At 40.6% G+C, this 18,003-nt stretch overlaps 1 protein-coding gene across 4 annotated transcripts in view; it reads left to right on the top strand.

Moving 5' to 3' along the window:
- Positions 1–2,531: 2,531 nt before the first annotated feature.
- PRKCZ (protein kinase C zeta) overlaps positions 2,532–18,003 on the top strand; it is a 150,449-nt gene continuing 134,977 nt past the window's right edge. The window contains exons 1-3 of one of the 4 annotated variants that reach the window (XM_075060320.1): positions 2,532–2,679; positions 4,285–4,359; positions 13,439–13,560. In XM_075060320.1, coding sequence (XP_074916421.1) covers positions 4,289–4,359; positions 13,439–13,560 — 193 coding nt within the window. In that variant the 5' untranslated portion in view covers positions 2,532–2,679; positions 4,285–4,288. Of the gene's footprint in view, positions 2,680–3,503; positions 4,360–13,438; positions 13,561–18,003 lie in introns of those variants that run through there. The other 3 variants (XM_075060319.1, XM_075060322.1, XM_075060323.1) reach the window with 3 other exon arrangements.

Raw genomic sequence — 18,003 nt, 5'->3', positions numbered from 1 at the left:
TGGCAACCTTTCAGAAGTGATGTGCAGAGTCTTAATTTATCCACTCTAATTTAAGGTTTTGCATGCCAGTAATACATTTTAAAATTTTTAGGTCTCTCTCCATAAGGTTATATTATATAACTAAACTATTGTTCTATGTAAAGTAAATAAGGTTTTTAAAATGTTTAAGAAGCTTCTTTTAAAAATTAAATTAAAATATAGAGCCCTCCCCAGACTGGTGGCCGGCACCCAAGCAGCGTGAGTGCCACTGAAAATCAGCTCACGTGCCACAGGTTGCCTACTTCTGCTTTACAGGTTTAATTATTTATTTCCATGCCATGTGAAGTAAGTATCATCGCAATTTTACAGGTAGGGAAACTGAGACACAGAGATTTAAGGGCCAGTTTTGAAACCATGACTCTTATTTAAGTGGAACTACTTGTGCAAGTAAGTACTACTCAGTAGGAATAATGGTTGCTAACTCAAGCTCTTTGAGGCTTGCAATGGTTGCAAAGTGAGTAAGTGGCAACGTTATGTCAGAAACAAAACTTTGGAGTCTTGACTCGTAGTTTCCTACTCTAATGGCTAGACTACAAAAACAGTAGAAAAAAAACCATATTACCATTCCAGTGATATTATTACTATTTTATTTGTACTGCTGTAGCACCTAGAAATTCCAGTAAGAATCAGGGCCCCATTGTGCTAGGTGCTATACAAACATATCAGAAAGACTTTCTCATCTCCAAAAGCGCACATAATTTATATGTAGGATGAAAATTGATTGGTGGATGAAAGTGACTGGAAGGGGAAGCGCCAAGTAACAATAAGATCACTATGATCAGCATGACAAGCAGCAGTCACAAAGGTCACATATACTAGTGCTTAACATGTATGCAATACTTCTCATCTTCAAAATGAAAATTATGACGGCTCCAGTGGAAGCCTAAGGAACAGAACCCACTCGTTCTGATACCTAATCTCATGCTCTAGGTACTAGCCATGTTGCCTCACTGCCTAGAAACAGAAGGGTGGAGAGATCAAAAGAATCATGCAGAATCTCTCATGAAAAATCTCTGAGTTGAGCCAATGGGGAGATCAGCCATCCATATCTCTTTTGACACACTTGGGAGGCTTTGCAGGACAGGGACTCCCTGCAGCTTGTTTTTGAAGCTGTTCAGGCAAAAGTATTTTATTTACTTGTTTGAGTTTTTATCAGGGTTGGCTCTTTGGAGTTATTCTTGATATTGTTTTTTTTAGTTATTTCCTTTGTATCTTCACTTTGTTTTGATTGCCTTTTTCCTCTTGTATGGGTTTATTTGGATAATCTTTGGATTGTGTCTGTTTTCTTAGTGAAATACCGAGCTGAAACAAAAACAATTGTTGGAATATATTATCGATATCAAATCTATTGGTTTCTCAGTTATGCTCAGATACACAATGACAGGATCAAATGTATCTTACTCCTGAAAAGGTTGAAAGTCTCCTGAGATAGCAGAGATGTTCTTTTAGCTGAAACTTGAAAATTGCTCACTTGGGAACCTAGATTCTGCTCCCACTTTGAGATTTCTCTTTGTAAATGACTTTATTAATTGACTTGCAACGGATGCCTTTTACTTCTACTGAGGGACGTGGAGATCTCTAATGTTGTAAGAGAGCCTTGAGACTGATTACATGAAATAATAAGTAATAGCTTTTTAAAAAACAGATTTAAAGGATTTGTTAAAGGCCTAAAATTAAGAATGAAAACACCTATACTGAATAGTGAAATACACTTGGGATGATCTACCCTTGACCTCACTGACTTACCCTCTTTCACTGAGGATGCTACAGAAACAACATTGTTTTAATGCTACGCTGATTCAGTGGGGTGGATCCCATGCCCCACATGGATACGACCATACTACTACCAGAGGGTGGGCCAGCTGAGAACGTCAAAACCCTTCAGGAACACAAATGGACTAAGCTTCCACTTCCACGGTATGTGAGAGAGGAGTAAATCGAGGCGCAGACGATAAGGGAGATACCTAAGGCCAATTGGTGGTAGGGATGGGACTAGAACTCACGAGGCCTTGTGGTCAGGGCTCACTTCCACTTGCCCCCCAGCTGTAACCAGAACCCATGAATCCTGACACCAAGTCCCACCCTGCCCCCACTACAGCTCACCTGTGGGAACCCTGTCACCCCGCTGAGGCAGATGAATAGCCCATCCTCTCACCCCTGGCTGCAGGTGTTCTTCTATGCCCCCTCCTATTTTATGATTGGCTGCCTCGCCTCAGCTCGCTAGGTAACGGATGCCGATCTCTGATTGGTCAGGTCTCGGCGGTATGCCTCTGGGGATTGGTTTCAGGTGGGCGGCGCTTGCTATTGGTCGGCAGGTAGGGTGGGAGGTGCTCCATTGGCTGTTGTGGTCGCAAACCTGCTGCCCTAGGCCGCCATGTTCGGAGTAGTATCGGCGGCGCTAGGGCCGCTGCAGCCGCCGGGCGGGGGTCGCCGCTGAGTCGGGCGGGAAGGGGGGCCCTGGGGCTCCGGGCCGCTGCCTCGGGGGGACCCCAAGCGCGAGGGAGGGAGAACCGAGTCCGACCCCAACTTCCTGCCGGGACTTCGGGCAACTTCCCGCGCGGGGGCGGGGGAAGCCGGGGCGGGTTGTGGGGGGCGCGAGCCGCACTCCTGGGGGATCAACTTCAGCTGGCGCCGCAGCAGGTAGGAGATCGCCCTCCCCCCACCGCCCCGGTGCTGCGGAAGCGTCGCTCCTTCCGTTCGGCTGGGACCCCAGATCTAGAGCCGGGCTGCGGGGGGGGGGAACCCAGTTCCTGCCTCCCACTCCCGCGTGGGCAAGGAGCCTGCGGGCACCGAGCAGGGCCACGCTCCCCCCAAACCGGCCGTGACCCAGCGCTGAGCGCCCTGCACGGGGCATGCCCCCAGCCACCGTGTGCCTGGCCCCCAGCAGGGGAGAGACCCCTCTTCGCCACAGGGAGCTCCCGCAGACTGTGCCCGGCTCCTGAGTACAGAGACCGCAACGCCCCGAGTTGGACTCGGACCCTAGGAACAGGAACATCTGCAAACCAGCTAGTGGGGCCCAGACAGTAAAGGGATCACCCACACTTTCTCTGAACCAGAGCTACCTGGGGAGGAATGACCCCGATACTCAAAGATTGACACATCCTGTAGGTTGTGTTCCCCCAGGTGTTACACCCTGCTTCAATATATCTTTTAAGGGGGAGGGGAGAGTCTTCCGATTATTAAACAAGTTCCTAACTAAGTCTCCCTACCCCTCTAAAGGGAGGCCAGCATGCAGCTGGAACCTTTTCCTTAGAGACATATAAAAGCAGCAGAGAATTCTGTGGCACCTTACAGACTAACAGACGTTTTGGAGCATGAGCTTTTGTGCATGCATCTGACGAAGTGGGTATTCACCCACGAAAGCTCATGCTCCAAAACGTCTGTTAGTCTATAAGGTGCCACAGGATTCTCTGCTGCTTTTACAGATCCAGACTAACACGGCTACCCCTCTGATACTTAGAGACCTAGTTAACATTGGTCTGAGATACAGCACTGTTTCTTCCCTATGGGAAAGTGAAAAACTTCTTTGTGGCATGAAAAACGTGGGACTAGAAGGATGAGAAAACAACTTTCCTGTAAATAAAGTGTCCCTTCCTTTCTCCAGTCTCTTAAAAAGAGCTTTTCTTGCAATATTTTTGGTCAGAAGTGGAAATATGAGAAGTTTTATTAGGAAACTTTGGGGGGAAAATTGTTCTTGAAGCATTCAGATCCTAGTTTTGCCAATGGTGGAGACAGATTAATGTTCTGACAGCTGGAAGCTCATCTTATCTTAACCTGAATAGGTTTGTAAAATTAAGTTTAACTGGCCCTATTCTTTTTTGACTTTACTATTTTTTTAATGCTTATTCCTCTGCTTGTTAGGTGCTTAAAAGATTTTATAAAGCAAGAGCACTACAAAAGTAATTTAAAAGCTGACATGTTTTTGCAGGACCAAGGTCTTGTGGCAGAGGGTAGTCTCATTGATTTCTATGTTATATTGTGGGTAAAGTTAGTAGTGTTTTAGTCATTGCAGGATCTAGCACTACATCTGTACTTTAATGTGTTCAAGTTTTTCTGTGTGTTCATTAACGCTCTATTTTTGCTTGTGTGTGCAGGTGGACTGGATATCATTGGGGAAAAAAGAACCTGTAAATTTCACTTGCTACTTCATTGGAATTTAGCATAACATTAGTGATTCCTTGTACCCTCCAAACCAGTCAAATCTTCATGCCTGGAACATATTTGTCATTTAGACTTCTGTTTTAGTACCATGCCTAGCAGAATGGGATCAAAAATGAATCTCAATGGAGACTTCATCAGAGTAAAAGCACATTATAATGGGTAAGTCATACAGTCCTTTCAGTGTTGCTTTGTATGTGGCTTGTCACTTTAGTTGGCAGCGAACAATAGTCCATAAACTCATTTAGTAATGCAGTAACCAAAGACTTGATGGTTCCAATGGATACTAACAAATCATTTTGTGTACAATGTTTGTAAATGTACTTGGGTGTTAAAATGTTCATTTTTTAAAATTCCTGAATCTTTATAAACTAGTGAGAGATGTGTCTGGCTTATTTTTGGTTAGCTTGTTTTTGGTTTCTGACCAAATCTGTTTTGAAACAGAAGTGTTGATGTATTTGGCTGATCCAGTTTGAAGATTAATAAAACAATGTAGTGTGTTAAACCCAGGCACAGCTAATATATTTAATTGGTTTTTCTTAGGCTCCAGTCCTGCAACGAGCTCTACATTGGCAGATTTCCATTAAAGTTAGTGGGGCTGTGCTTGCGAGCTGGTGTCCAACTGCATAGTTCTCATTGAAAGTTTGGGGATGTACTTTGTGAGCTCTTTAGGGCAGGAATTGTCTGTGTTTCTACAACACCTATCACAAAAGGGTCCTGATACTAGTTAGTGCTTTTGGGTGCTAGTGTAATGCGAATAATAATTTATAGCTACTATTATACTTGCATAATTAGAGGTATCATTTCTGTGGTTAAAATTGTAGATTGTGCCAGCAACTGCCATTGTTTGGCTGATTGATTTTCCCCACCATCACCTTAATGAAAACTCAAAAAGATTGTCTGTCTGTCAGCGAAATATTTAGGCAGTTGTGGGGGAAAAAAGTGTTTGGGTTTTAACCACAAATTATTAGTAAATCCAGTGAGAATATTTGCCTGCTATATCTAAAATTCAGTTATTAAAAATGAACTTTACAAATCCAGTTTACTTTTCACTATTTATGTTGTTGGTCCATGTTGAGTGAAATGTAAACATCAAAGAGTTACAGTTACACGTATTATTATGTTCACTTTGGTTTATACTCACTTTCATTTTCTGGCAACTTCGCCCCCAGGTTGCTTTTGTTGTTTAGTTTCTAACATTGTAGGGAAATGTTACTTTTTAAATTGAATTTAAAACAATTACGAGAACACTTCTATCTAGTTTTGAATCTTGCTGTCTCCCTTTTTACTAAATATAACCTAGCTTAAAAGTAATTGACAGTGACTTTTTAACTTGAGTTTTGGTCTTTTTCCTTGTAAGCTAAAAATATGTTGATCGCCAGTGTATTCATTGTCAGTAATTTGGTGTTTAGTGTAGTTGTATTGGTTAGGTTTGGTTTTCCAATAAGAAACTTTTGTTTAGTAACAGTTGGAAAGAGGAAGACAAAACCAGGATGAAGAATTTAGTCTTTACAGACTGTGAAAGGGAGTAATAATATATTACTTTACTAAGGCTATGGCTGTACTGCACTGCTGAAAACCCTCTAATGTAGCTTCTCTAAGCTGAGGGGAGAGAGAAGTCTTCTGTCACCTTAATTACTCCAGCCCCTGAGAGCAGCAGTAGCTATTTAGGCATGAGAAGTTCTCCCACTGACGTAGCGCTGTCCACACTGGCACTTAAATCAGTATAAATTATGTCACTTGGGGTGGCTAATTCACACCCCTGAGCAACATAATTTATGTCAAATTAAGCTGTAGTGTAGCCATAGCCTCATACTCTGTTCTGATGTGTTAGTAGGATCGGCAAATAATGCCTTGAAAACACAATGACTGGGTCCATGGATGGTCCATGGAAAGTTTTTGCTCCTGCAGTGAAATGTGGCATAGTCTTGTGTTTAGGGTGGGGGGACTGGAAGACAGTTCCTTGATTGTAAAACTAGTCATACTGTTAATTCTCATTCTAAACATGAGCCAGTCACTTAATCTCTGTGTCTCGATTTACCCATCTGTAGAATGGAAATCCTCCAGAACCTTTCTAATTCACACTTCATTACAGATATTATGATTTGTGCATAAAAATATGTCCTCAAATATTTACTGAGGCCTTGTTTATAGTGAGGATTCATGTTGTTAAGACTACCTTTCAAAATATATTGCAGGATATTATATTAAATTTATGTAGCTATTATATATTTAATAGATTTGTTTTTATTATAATAGATGTGTAAGTGAATACATGTGAAAATAAATGAGCACAGCATATTTTGTGGTGCATTATTATTGCTGTTATAATGTTACTGTTGCTCAGTAATTTGTGAAATTTTGATAATCAGCAGTGATTAGCGCTAATTAGCAAGGTTTTACTACCTAACAGGCTGTTTGAGATTTAATGAGTACTTGTAAACTGCTGGGGGACGTTTGGATGAAAGGTTTGCACCACACAAGTGCTGCTAAGTGTGCCTAGTTTAAGTTCAGTAGAGATCTTTATCCTAAATTTATAAGACAATGTCAGTCTGGGTTTATGGTTAAAGGATGTTCTCAGTTTAATTATAGTAGCACTAGAGTGGTACTACATGTTTGAGATGTGCAAGCTGCTCTGAAACTGAATGTTGTGCATATACATATATTGGATAATATACATATATTATCCAATATATGTATATGCACAACATTCAAACCCAGTAAGTGTTTCCGGAATATAAAATGTGTAATTCTCCAAATGTTTGCAAGGTATATGTATAGACTTTGTTCAAGAATGAAGCAGACCTTTAAATATTTGAAATTTATGATAACATTTGATTCATTACTAGAATTCATTGAAAGGAATATGAATATCATAAAAGGAATTAGTAAAAGCATTGAGAACATTTTTTTGTACTTCCCGCGACAAGTATTCTGTAATTTTCGTGAGTCATGCAGATTGTATTTATAGACAAAAATGGTTCTTTTTTTTCTTATAATTCATTCAGAACCTCTGAAGCATTCTAGCCATCATTGTTTAATGTTGTTCTCAGCTGGAGAAGAGCAAAGCATCTGTCCCACTTACAAAGTAGGGGGTCCCAGAATTACTGAATTTTGTCTTTGCTTTGTTGACACAAAGCTCTGTGTTAAGTAACAGGTTTATGTAAAACGGTTTATGGGCTAAAGCATAGCATAATGAGTATTTCAGTATCTGTTCTGGATTCCTGCTTCCATATCTGCAGATGTAGTAAAACATGCTATTTCAGAATTAGTGTCAAGATAGCTGCTAAATAATTTAGAGCACCAATTGATAGTACAATACACCTTTTTGAAACTGATTAAACAAATAGCCTGTTTACGTAAGGACAAGGAAGCTGCAAAAATCATGACTGTTGTGATTGTCTCTCCATGGAGTATCAGGAGCTATGGCATTTGTATTTCTTGGGTGTAACAGAGTTCCTTATGTAGCAGAAATGACAGCATACGGAAACTGAAGTGTAGAGCAAATTTGTGTAATTTCTCATTTCATTTTAAAAAAACATTTTGTTGCTTGTCTAGATTATGTATAATCCTTTGAAGTAATCTCCATTAAATCCTACTGACTACAAATGAACTACCTTACTCTGGTTAGCTCTGCCATAGCCTGCATGATTTTAACCTTTGCAATGCCTCATCTCAAGAACGCAAGAAATGCTCTTAATCCAAGTATGTGCCCAGCATTGGCCCCTTATGCCACTTGATGGAGTCTGGCTTCTTAAATCTGACTGGGGAAAAGTGCATATCTAGTGGGATTCTTAAGTAAAGTTTATCAACAAATAGTCTTCATTCATGTGTGCTCTGACCAGCTGATGTAGTTGTTGGCATTCAGATTTAATGTAGTAAATCTCAAAAGAATATATGTAACTGACACTAGTTATTTGGATAAATACTGTACACAATTGCATCAGAAATAGATGCTGCTTGGTCAAAATAACAGTGTAAGTTTTTTCATCTGTACTTCTCTAATTAGTACAAAGAATGGCAGTCCACCTTCCACTTAAAGTTTTAATAATTTAAGGCTTGATCCTGCAATAGGTTTTGCATCTAATACTCACATTGACTTCAGTGGGAGTTCGGGGTATGCAACCTGTGGTAGTAATATGCATTCTGGGCCAGATCCTGAAATGGCTGTTGGGCATTGTTGAAATTCCTCTGAATATGGAATTTACTCATCTTCTCAGGTTGATCTTCTAACTCAGCAGTTCCCAAACTTTAGCAACCTGTGAACCTCTTTCACTAAAATGTCAAGTCTCGTGAACCCCCTCCTAAAAATGAATATTTCCAGGGTTTTTCTCCTTTACCTGAGTATAAATTATAAAAGCAGTGATCTTGGAAATATAAAATTTGTTTTTATGACATGCTTAGTCATATTTTATGACATGCTTAGACACTATTTAGTATTTATTATTATTTATCATTACAGTATTTTTATTAGATTGTGAAAACGGCAACTCTCTTCCAAGATCTCACTTTCATAGCTTGTATCACTTTCAATAAGCCTGTTTATAAGACAAGGCTCCTATGTTTCATCAAGGAGTATCAGCTGTGAAACAACATGAAGGTATTTAAGAAGCCAACTCAGAGTTCATCCTCCACAGTCATTCAGGGCTTGAGCAATCCAGGCACACAACACACGTTGCAACAAAGCATAAACTTGTTCTTCATAATAATTTTAAAAACAATACTAGCTGCCCATTTAATTTGAAAAACAACAAAAAAAATCCACCTCCCTTTCCATTTCTTATAAGGAGTCTTGAAGTTTAAATCTCCTCAGTGTGATAGATATGCTTGCTTTGATCTGATTAGCTCTTGGAACTCCAGGGGCTCTGTGCTGCTGACCCTGTGCTGCCTGGGGTCCCTAGGAACAGCTCTGTCTGCCATTAGGGAATTTTTTCCCGAGAACCCCCTGTAACATTTCACAAACTCCAGTTTGGGAACCACTGTTCTAACTGAAAGCACATAGAAGGAATACCCAAAGTGGATGGTGTCTCAGCGCAGGTACACATAGAGTCGAATCAGTTTTCACCTACAAAACAACTGACGAAGTGGGTATTCACCCACGAAAGCTCATGCTCCAAAATGTCTGTTAGTCTATAAGGTGCCACAGGATTCTTTGCTGCTTTTACAGGTCCAGACTAACACGGCTACCCCTCTGATACTTGAATAGTTATGTGATTCTATCCATCTCTCCTGTGTTGTCTTCACTGAGGTAGTTACACGCTAAGTAGAAACAACCTGTAACTTGATCCGTATTTCATAGTATTATTGATTTCATAGTCAGGTACCTAGAGATACAGGTATGAAGGACCCTCCACGGAAGTCATATTAGAAATTTGTTTTAACTTTTGGACAGAAGGTGTGTGTTACGTATAAATAACTGCTGTTACATCCATGAGAGAGATCCTGACTAAAAGGTCATATGGATATTCTGCAAGTTTTGTTTACTTAATACTGAAGTATGGGACAGTGTTAAGTTTGACTTGTTTTTTAGATCTGTAATGTAACTTCTTAAGTCCTTTAAAATGTTAGTTTCAAAGGGAAATAATTAAATTCTTAATCTCCTACTGTAATTTCATCCCAAAGCATCTTTACAGACATGAGAAATGTAGAGTGTTGCCATTCATTCCTGTCCATGGGTAGTTTCTCCAGTAAGCCCAGCCTGGTCAAGTCCCTGTGTACAAAGTCCTGCCATCTATTCAGCAGTCAGCTTCTAGGTCTGACTGATCTTGTTGTGTTTTTATTATTTTCTGTGGCATACTATCATTCATTTGTTCTACAGTGTCCACATCAGTGTAATCTTTCAGTTGCAGCGAATCCCCTTGTGATGGTGCCCCCATAAGATTTTATGGAAATATGCTTATGAAAATATGTGACATAAATGGAATATTTTCTGTGCTACATATGCCCTGTAACATATTTATGTAAAGGTTATGATCTACTGAATCTATTAATCCTATTTGTATGCATGTATCATTTTTGTACTCAAAGTTATGGATATTGTCCGTGTACTGGCTTGATTTTCTAAATAACCTTAGTAGAGCATTTGGTCAGTTCCTGGAGAAAGGAATTCACAAAGTTAAGTGCCCAATGAGGAAGCACTTAAAGGACAATGCATCTTCGAATGCTCCAATCCACATAAGAATTCTTCCTGGAGACATTCAAAATACCATATGGGCATTGGCTTCTGCCTGTAAAAACTGAGAGTCATGCATGGACATGTGACTTGTCCAGGTGACTCCAGAACTCCAGCTTGGAGCTGGACTTTGCATAGGAGAGAGGAGGGGGTCTCCACCCACAAGAGAGAGTCTATTTAAGCCCATGGGAGACTCCTCCGTTTTGTCTTCAGCTGGCTGAAGAGAGGGCCTCTCTACCCCCAGAGATACCTGAAAGAAACTGGAACAAAGGACAGTGACTGCAAGGGGTGTGAGTAATTGCTGGACCCAGACTGAAAGGAGATTAGTCTGTAAAAGGAAGCATTCTGGAACTGGTGAGGATTTGATCTGTATTCAGTTGGATTAGATATAGGCTGGTGTGTTTTATTTTATTTTACTTGGTAGTTCACTTTGTTCTGTCTGTTACTACTTGGAATCACTTAAATCCTACTTTCTGTATTTAATAAAATCGCGTTTTGCTTATTAATTAACCCAGAGTATGTATAATACCAGGGGGAGGGGCAAACAGCTGTGCATATCTCTCTGTGTTATAGAGGATGAACAAAACAGATTTATTTGGGTTTAGATCCCATTGGGTGTTGGACATCTGAGTGTTAGAGACGAGAACACTTCTGTAAGCTGCTTTCAGTTAAGTCTGCAGCTTTGGGGCAAATAATTCAGACTCTGGGTCTGTGTTGGAGCAGACGGGCGTGTCTGGCTCAGCAAGACAGGGTGCTGGGGTCCCGAGCTGGCAGGGAAAGCAGGGGCAGAAGTAATCTTGGGACATCAGGTGGCAGCTTCCAAGAGGGGTTCTGTGATCCAACCGATCACACTCCTACCTTCTAACTTCTTCATTTATTTGAATACATCATTCTACTTTTCAACTGCCATCTTCTGAAAAGCTCTCATCTCTACTGCCTCTACCCTTCTGACATCTGCTTCATTTAATGCAACTGCTTTCAGACCATAGAGTAATACTGTTAGTACAGTGTTGTGATAAATTTTCACCATGGTACTGAAGATAATGGTTTTTATCCATAATTTCATCAGGCTCTGTGCAGCACTTTTAGCTAAAGCACATTTCCTTTAAACCTCAACCTTGATGGAACCATCATCATTAATCAAGCTTCCTAGGTATACTCAAGATTGTACTTGTTCTATGATTTCCCTGCTGCATTTCAACACTTCAAATGTTGTCCCTTTTCTAGTATGAATCCCAGGCAAAATAATGGAGTAGCTGTTATGGTACTCAGTTAATAAAGAATTAAAGGAGGATGATATATTTAATGCAAATCAACATGGGATTATGGAAAATAGATCTAGTGAGACTAACTTGATACCTTTTTATCAGATCACAAGTTTGGTTTATAAAGGTAATATGACCTAATAATGCATGCATATTTTTCTTGACATAGTCTCCACATTTTTTACACTTTGACTAAACAGTTTCCATGAAAATCAAGCTTGATTATTGTAAAGTTTCAATTTCCATCAGACCTACACAAATCTATGAAGTAGGTAAAACAGCTTGTGTTTTCTAAAATGATTTGTCATAGAGGGTGAAAGTAGCAAAACTAATTAAATCATGTTTAGCTTGTTCTCATTTCTGTTCTTTGTTGACTTCAGTACATTATATGAATAATTGACATAAGGCTCTAAGTACTATTCTTAACTGAGAAGTGCAGTTGTATAGTTATCCGCTAGAGGGTGTTAAACCTTTTTTTAATCTCTGAACATCCTTCAAACATCTGCTTTTTATGCCATGTTTATTTTGTGTAGCTTTTTCTTGAGGTACTTTAACAACGTAAAACGTGAAAAATCTACTTCATGTGTTCAGTTATATACAGACTAGATCATTTAAGCATGTTTTTTAGTTTTTACATCCAACTGCTTAGTGTGACAAGATGTAGTTTCACAAATAAATTCTCTAGGATACTAAGTGGTTTACTTTGTGTGGGTTTCATCATTCTAGAAACACTGAACCTCCTAGACAGGAATTAAAAACTTAAGCGTCAAGGAAAATAATACGCCCCCCAAAAAAGCATACCCAGCTTGCTAAAAGCTAAAACTTAGCATCCCATTGTAATTGTCTGTCTTTATCGTCTTTCAATAGTTCCATGTTGACTTCAGATTTTAGAATTTTGTAATTATCAACCATGCTGCTAAAAGTATAGTTCTTAGCTGAAGTGTGATGCAAATGTTATATTCAATACGGTAACTTTGAAATTAGTTTTATCACACACACCTAACACCAGAAATAACTTTGCCACTCTTCTCGTTAAAAACATGTAAATGTGATAAGTCAAATTTTAAAACTTAATCTGTTGTAGACCTCACCATCCTACTGGTCAACTGTTATATACAGTGGTTTGTCAATTTATTCCAGTCTCGCTTTCCTTCCCTCATTTCTTTCTTTCGTCTTAAGTAAAGTTGCAGGAGGTCAGGGACATGTTTTGCATTTTTTATTTTAAAAAAAATGTTCAAATTTTCAGAATATTTTTAATGTGGAATTAAAACTTTTTTTCAGAATATTTACATAATCCAAACCTCTTTAATAATGCAGGGACTTCTGAGCTGCTGCAAAGTCCTATATAAACTCTGACATGTTTCAGTCTTTGATTCCATCTACCTAAAGAAAAAATTGCTGTGGCTGGCTAGGAGTTACAAAAGCTATGTGTTTTAAAATGTCCATTTAAACATTGAGACTTACGTTAAATGAACTAACATCCAATAAAGCAGATATTGAACAGCCAGGATCATTAATGTAAAATATAATATTAGAATAATGTTGAGATGCAAAGGCAATCTATCTCCCCAGGGACACCAGAAGAGCCTAGCCCTTTCTCACAGGAATAATACTTGCTTGTTCAAGTAGTCCCATTGATTTCAATGGGATTACTTTAGTGAGTAAGTGCTGCTTATGTGTGTACAGCTCAGCAGGATAAATTCCATAGATGCAGCTACTGAAGCAAGCAGTTTATGACAGATGCCATATTTCTGAATGAGGGAATGTATTTTGTGATTTAAATCTGTGAATTCATCTTTTGCAGGGACATCCTAATAACAAATTTGGATGCATCAATGAACTATGGTGAACTTTCTGATGAAGTGAGGGAGATGTGCAGTTTGCAACAGGAACAGCCAATTACCCTGAAGTGGATTGATGATGAAGGTATTACAGACACATGAGAGATTCTTTTGTAAATCTTTACTTGTTTTCCATATTGTACAGTATGATGAAATATTAGGCAGGGGGGACTTGATGAAATTTGCTTAATTTAGTTTTCAGATAATCCAGGCATTTTTTATTGTAGTTTGTAGGTATCATGGGACATAACCTTGTTATACATAACAGGAAGGTTTGGATAAATGAGGCTCAGATAATCAAGGTTGTGCTGTTCTTGAATTCACTTTTTAATCCTTTTAAATAATGAACTTTTTCAAAGTGTAATTATCTGAAGCACTGTTTTTAACTAGAGTGATTAGGGAAATGTATGGTGGGAAGGAATGTGGCAGGGTGATTGCTTTCCTTACCTGGATGCTCTCTTTTGTTTTTATTTATTTATATTGTTGTAAGTGGAGAAAATGCAAACATAAGGGAACTAGAATTGTGTATCTGTTCTGATTGTTGAGATCCATGAACTGCCTTGACAGGGTGAGGGCCCCCATTTTCCAAGAGGAAGTCATGAAGTTACTAATGGCTATGGCTTAATTAGATAACGATTGTAGAGTGCATGTGGAGAAGGGGTAGAGTTCCTTGCCGCAGAGCTCCAGGACTACATACCCAAGTCTCCAGATTCTATTTTTTTCTGATTTTGTTTCTCTTGGTTTTTTAAATCTAAAAACATTAGTCAAAATGCTCTTAACTTTTTTTTGTGTATGTGACCTTGGGCCATCCTGATGGGAGTGTTTCCTTCTGAGGACCATGTTGCAGGGGTAAAAAGTAGTGGCCTTTGCCCACACCTTTTGGAAAGGTTAATATAGTAGGTATTGTCAGGTAAAACTGTAGGATTCTAGGGTGCACCTGTGTCTTGCAGTGGGCTGGGATGAACTGTAAGCTTGTGGATAGCACCAGCTTGCTGGTCAGTCATCCTGAGTGCTACTGCTCAAGAGTTATGGCAGGGGATCAGAAGCATGGGTCTGCTGGAGCAAACTTCCATGTTCATTCCCCGACTAAAGCCTTGCAGCAGAAAAGACTTTAATTTGGGTATTGTGCTTAAGAACCAAATAAAATTAGTTCTCCAGGGATTAGGCCCCCTCAACAAAGTTACTTAGGTCTTGGTTCTGCATTGAGAGCCATGCAGGCAGGTTCCTGAACCTGTACAGAGTTCCACTGAAATCTGTTGCAGACTGGAATCCGATCAGGCCTTTAGTTTAAGGGCAAGAGAGAAACTGACCTTTGGAGAAGTCTCCTGAAAGACTCCAGAGAACACCAAGTCTTGACCTTGCTTGTGAACAGACTGGCATACTCAGTTCTTGTACCATATTGAAAAAGTAACCGGTCCTTTGTAATGTATAGTAAAGATGTTGTTTAAAAATGTTATTGGCATTTGGAAAATATACTCCTTTTGTTTGGTTCTTTCTTTACCTGGAAGAGAGTAGAGAAGCTAGGGTAGAGTCCTTTTCTGTAAGGAAGCTGACTGAGATCATACCTTTGGCTAACAAAGCTGAAATACTACCAATGTTTAACTGATTCTCCATCGTTTGAATTCCAGAATAGAAGATAACCTAGCTCATTTTGTCTAGCCAATTAGAAGGATAAACTGATTTGTTTTTCTGTTTCCTCCAATTCTTTTCTCTCCAATGCACTGTTGCTGCACGCCTTAAGTCAGCATGGATGGATTTTTCTGACTCACCTTTTTCCCTCTTGTTGCCACTGATGAAGCCATGCTATTTTGGTTAAATTAGTTGTAGAATATCTTAAAGAAAGATGTGGGACAGTTGATGGAAGGGCATAGGCTTGTAAAGTGCTACTGCAGCCCGTTCCTGCATGTGTATACTACAATTAAGCAACTTTTTAGCTTGAGCGCTAGTCAGCTGATGTGGGCCAGCCACTGGTGTCTGATTGCAGTGTAGACATACCCAAGAGTATAACTGATGTGAACAATCACTTGAAGAAAGAACGGTTAGTTATCCCACAGTAACTGTTTTTCTCTGAGGTGTGTTGTCCACACAGATTCCATATTTTGCCTCCATCCCCATTTATCGGCATCCCAACACCTGCGATTCTTATTGGCAAAGGAACTGAATGGTGATTGAGGCTGCCTGGCCCCTTGTGCCCTTGCCTGTGGTAGGGGTACTGGAACTAGGGGTGCTTTAGGTGCTGCCGCACTCCCTGGCTTGAAGTGGTTTCCATCCTATACAGGACTTACAGTTTGGTTCAATGTCTCTCAGTACCCCAACTATACAAATTGTTTGAGCAGCCCTGGTCGGTGGTTGTCAAGAGGGTTGCAGGCATGGCCACAACACATACTGCTATGGAAAAAGAACCCAATCTCATGCATAAGCTGCATATGCGCCAAGATTGGAATCTGTGTACACAACACATTTTGAAGAATCACTCGGACTGCAGAGTAAGTAACTGTTCTTTTCTGGGTTCAAGCTCTGTCACTCTCTCTCTGATAATCTTTTGCATGTCACTTAACCTCCTTTTCGCACTTTACCTTCTTATAAAATGGGTATAACTGTGTTCCCAACCACGTTTGTTTGTAAAGTTCTTTGAGAGCGAGAAGTGAAAGGCACTTCAGAACTGTAAAGCTTTATTATTCAATAGCAAGTAAAAAAAACAAAACAAAAACCTTTTAAAATAAAGTGCACATTTTAATAGCAAAATGACAAAGGTTGATGAAAGGCTGTTCAGAATTCTTCTTTACGATATTCTTTGTTATGCATGCAAAGTAACATTTTCCAAAAGTGTATAAGTCCCATTAGACTTTAAATACAATTTGAGTCACATAGATGTTGCTGAAAATTTTACTTCTAGTCCTGATTCATCTTTGGAATGAGTGTCTGTTTGCTTTTAAGGTGATGATACAGCTGTGTTATGGAAAAACTAATGTTTTTGCCACTTACGATTTTTGATGTTTTGCACAGAACATACGACAACTATAGCAGTGATACATATTTTCCTTTTTCTGTTGATTATTCTACCTGGCCTTACTACTTCTGTAGGTCATTGGATGCAGCCTTGATTGTAGTATTGGTCTAATGTATCCCATTCAAGGACTAGTAGATGGATTGATGTTGGCTTCCTTTAAAGGAACACTTTACTAAAAGAGACAGTACTGTTAAGGTGTAATGTTAGTGTGACTTAGTATGCCCTTTTAACTATGGTGTGAGCAAGGTGCACATTTTATGTGAACTGAATGCTTTCATCTACTTGAGTGCTATTTTAAAGGGATGTTTTCAAGGTTGATAGAGACAAAAGTGACCTCTCCTGGTCTGGGAGGGAAAGGTAAGTAAGCTGTCTGTCTAGTAGTTAGGAAAGAAGTGCTAGTGTACAGTGCTTGAAAAAGTAGATGAAAGGGTACAAACCCCCTTATAGCTAGAGAGATGGGGATTTGGAATTCACCCTAGAGGCCCCACTGGGACCTCTGCCCCATCCAACCACCCCTTCTCTCTGTTTACTGACTGCCCCTTGGACTCCTGCGCCTGACTGCCACCTGCTGCCCCATCCAACTCCCCCTCTCATTCCTGACTGCCCCCTGGGAACACTTGCCCCATCCAACCACCCCTTCTCTCTGTCCTCTGACTGACTGCCCCTCGAACCCCTGCCCCTGACTGCCCCTTGCTGCCCCATTCAACCCCTCCTCCTTCCTGACTTCCCCCGGAACCCCTGGCCCCATTCAACCCCCTGTTTCCTCCTGACCACCACCCCGAACTCCCCTGCCCTCTATACAAGCCCCTCTCCCGCTCCCTGCCCCCGTACCTCACTGCCTGGAGCACCAGTGGCTGGCGATGTTACAGCTTCACGACCTGGTTGGAGCGAGGCCACACTGCCGCTGCTGCTACACAGCTCAGAGCACCGGGTCAGGCCTGACTCTGCAGCTGCGCTGCCCCAAGAGCTCACAGCCCTGCTGCCCAGAGCATTGTCCCAGCGGTGGAGCAAGTGAGCTGAGGCTCTGAGCGAGAAGGAACAGCGGGGGAGGAGCCGGGGGTGAGCCTCCTGGGCCAGGAGCTCAGGGGCCGGGCAGGATGGTCCCATGGGCCTAGTTTGCCCACCCCTGGGATAGCTGCTAGGAACATGAGGGTACTTTCCCTGAATCTTTATTGAAACTACATCTTTCATATCTGCCATGGGCTAATAGTTGTCTGACAAATCTAAACCTCTTCTGACACTCACACCCATCCGCCGCTGGCTCCTTCGCCACTCGCCTCTTCAACCCCCTCTGCCTGATGACCTAAACCTTGGAGTTGTAAGTTGCTGCCACTTGGGGTCCCCTTCCCCTCATGTCTAGGATTACCATACTTCCGTATTTTCCCGGACATTTTTAGATATTTAGAAATTCCTGCTGAATGGCGATTTAAGGACTAAAAAGCCGGACATGTCTGGGAAAATACGGACATATGGTAACCCTACGTTCTGTCACTAGAAGGGAAAACCTATAATGGCAGC

The sequence above is a fragment of the Chelonoidis abingdonii genome, chromosome 23 (genome assembly GCF_003597395.2).
Source record: "Chelonoidis abingdonii isolate Lonesome George chromosome 23, CheloAbing_2.0, whole genome shotgun sequence".
In the NCBI taxonomy this organism is placed as follows: Eukaryota; Metazoa; Chordata; order Testudines; family Testudinidae; genus Chelonoidis; species Chelonoidis abingdonii.
The sequence above is the reverse complement of the archived record's forward strand: the minus strand, read 5'-3'. Positions and strand labels throughout refer to the sequence as shown.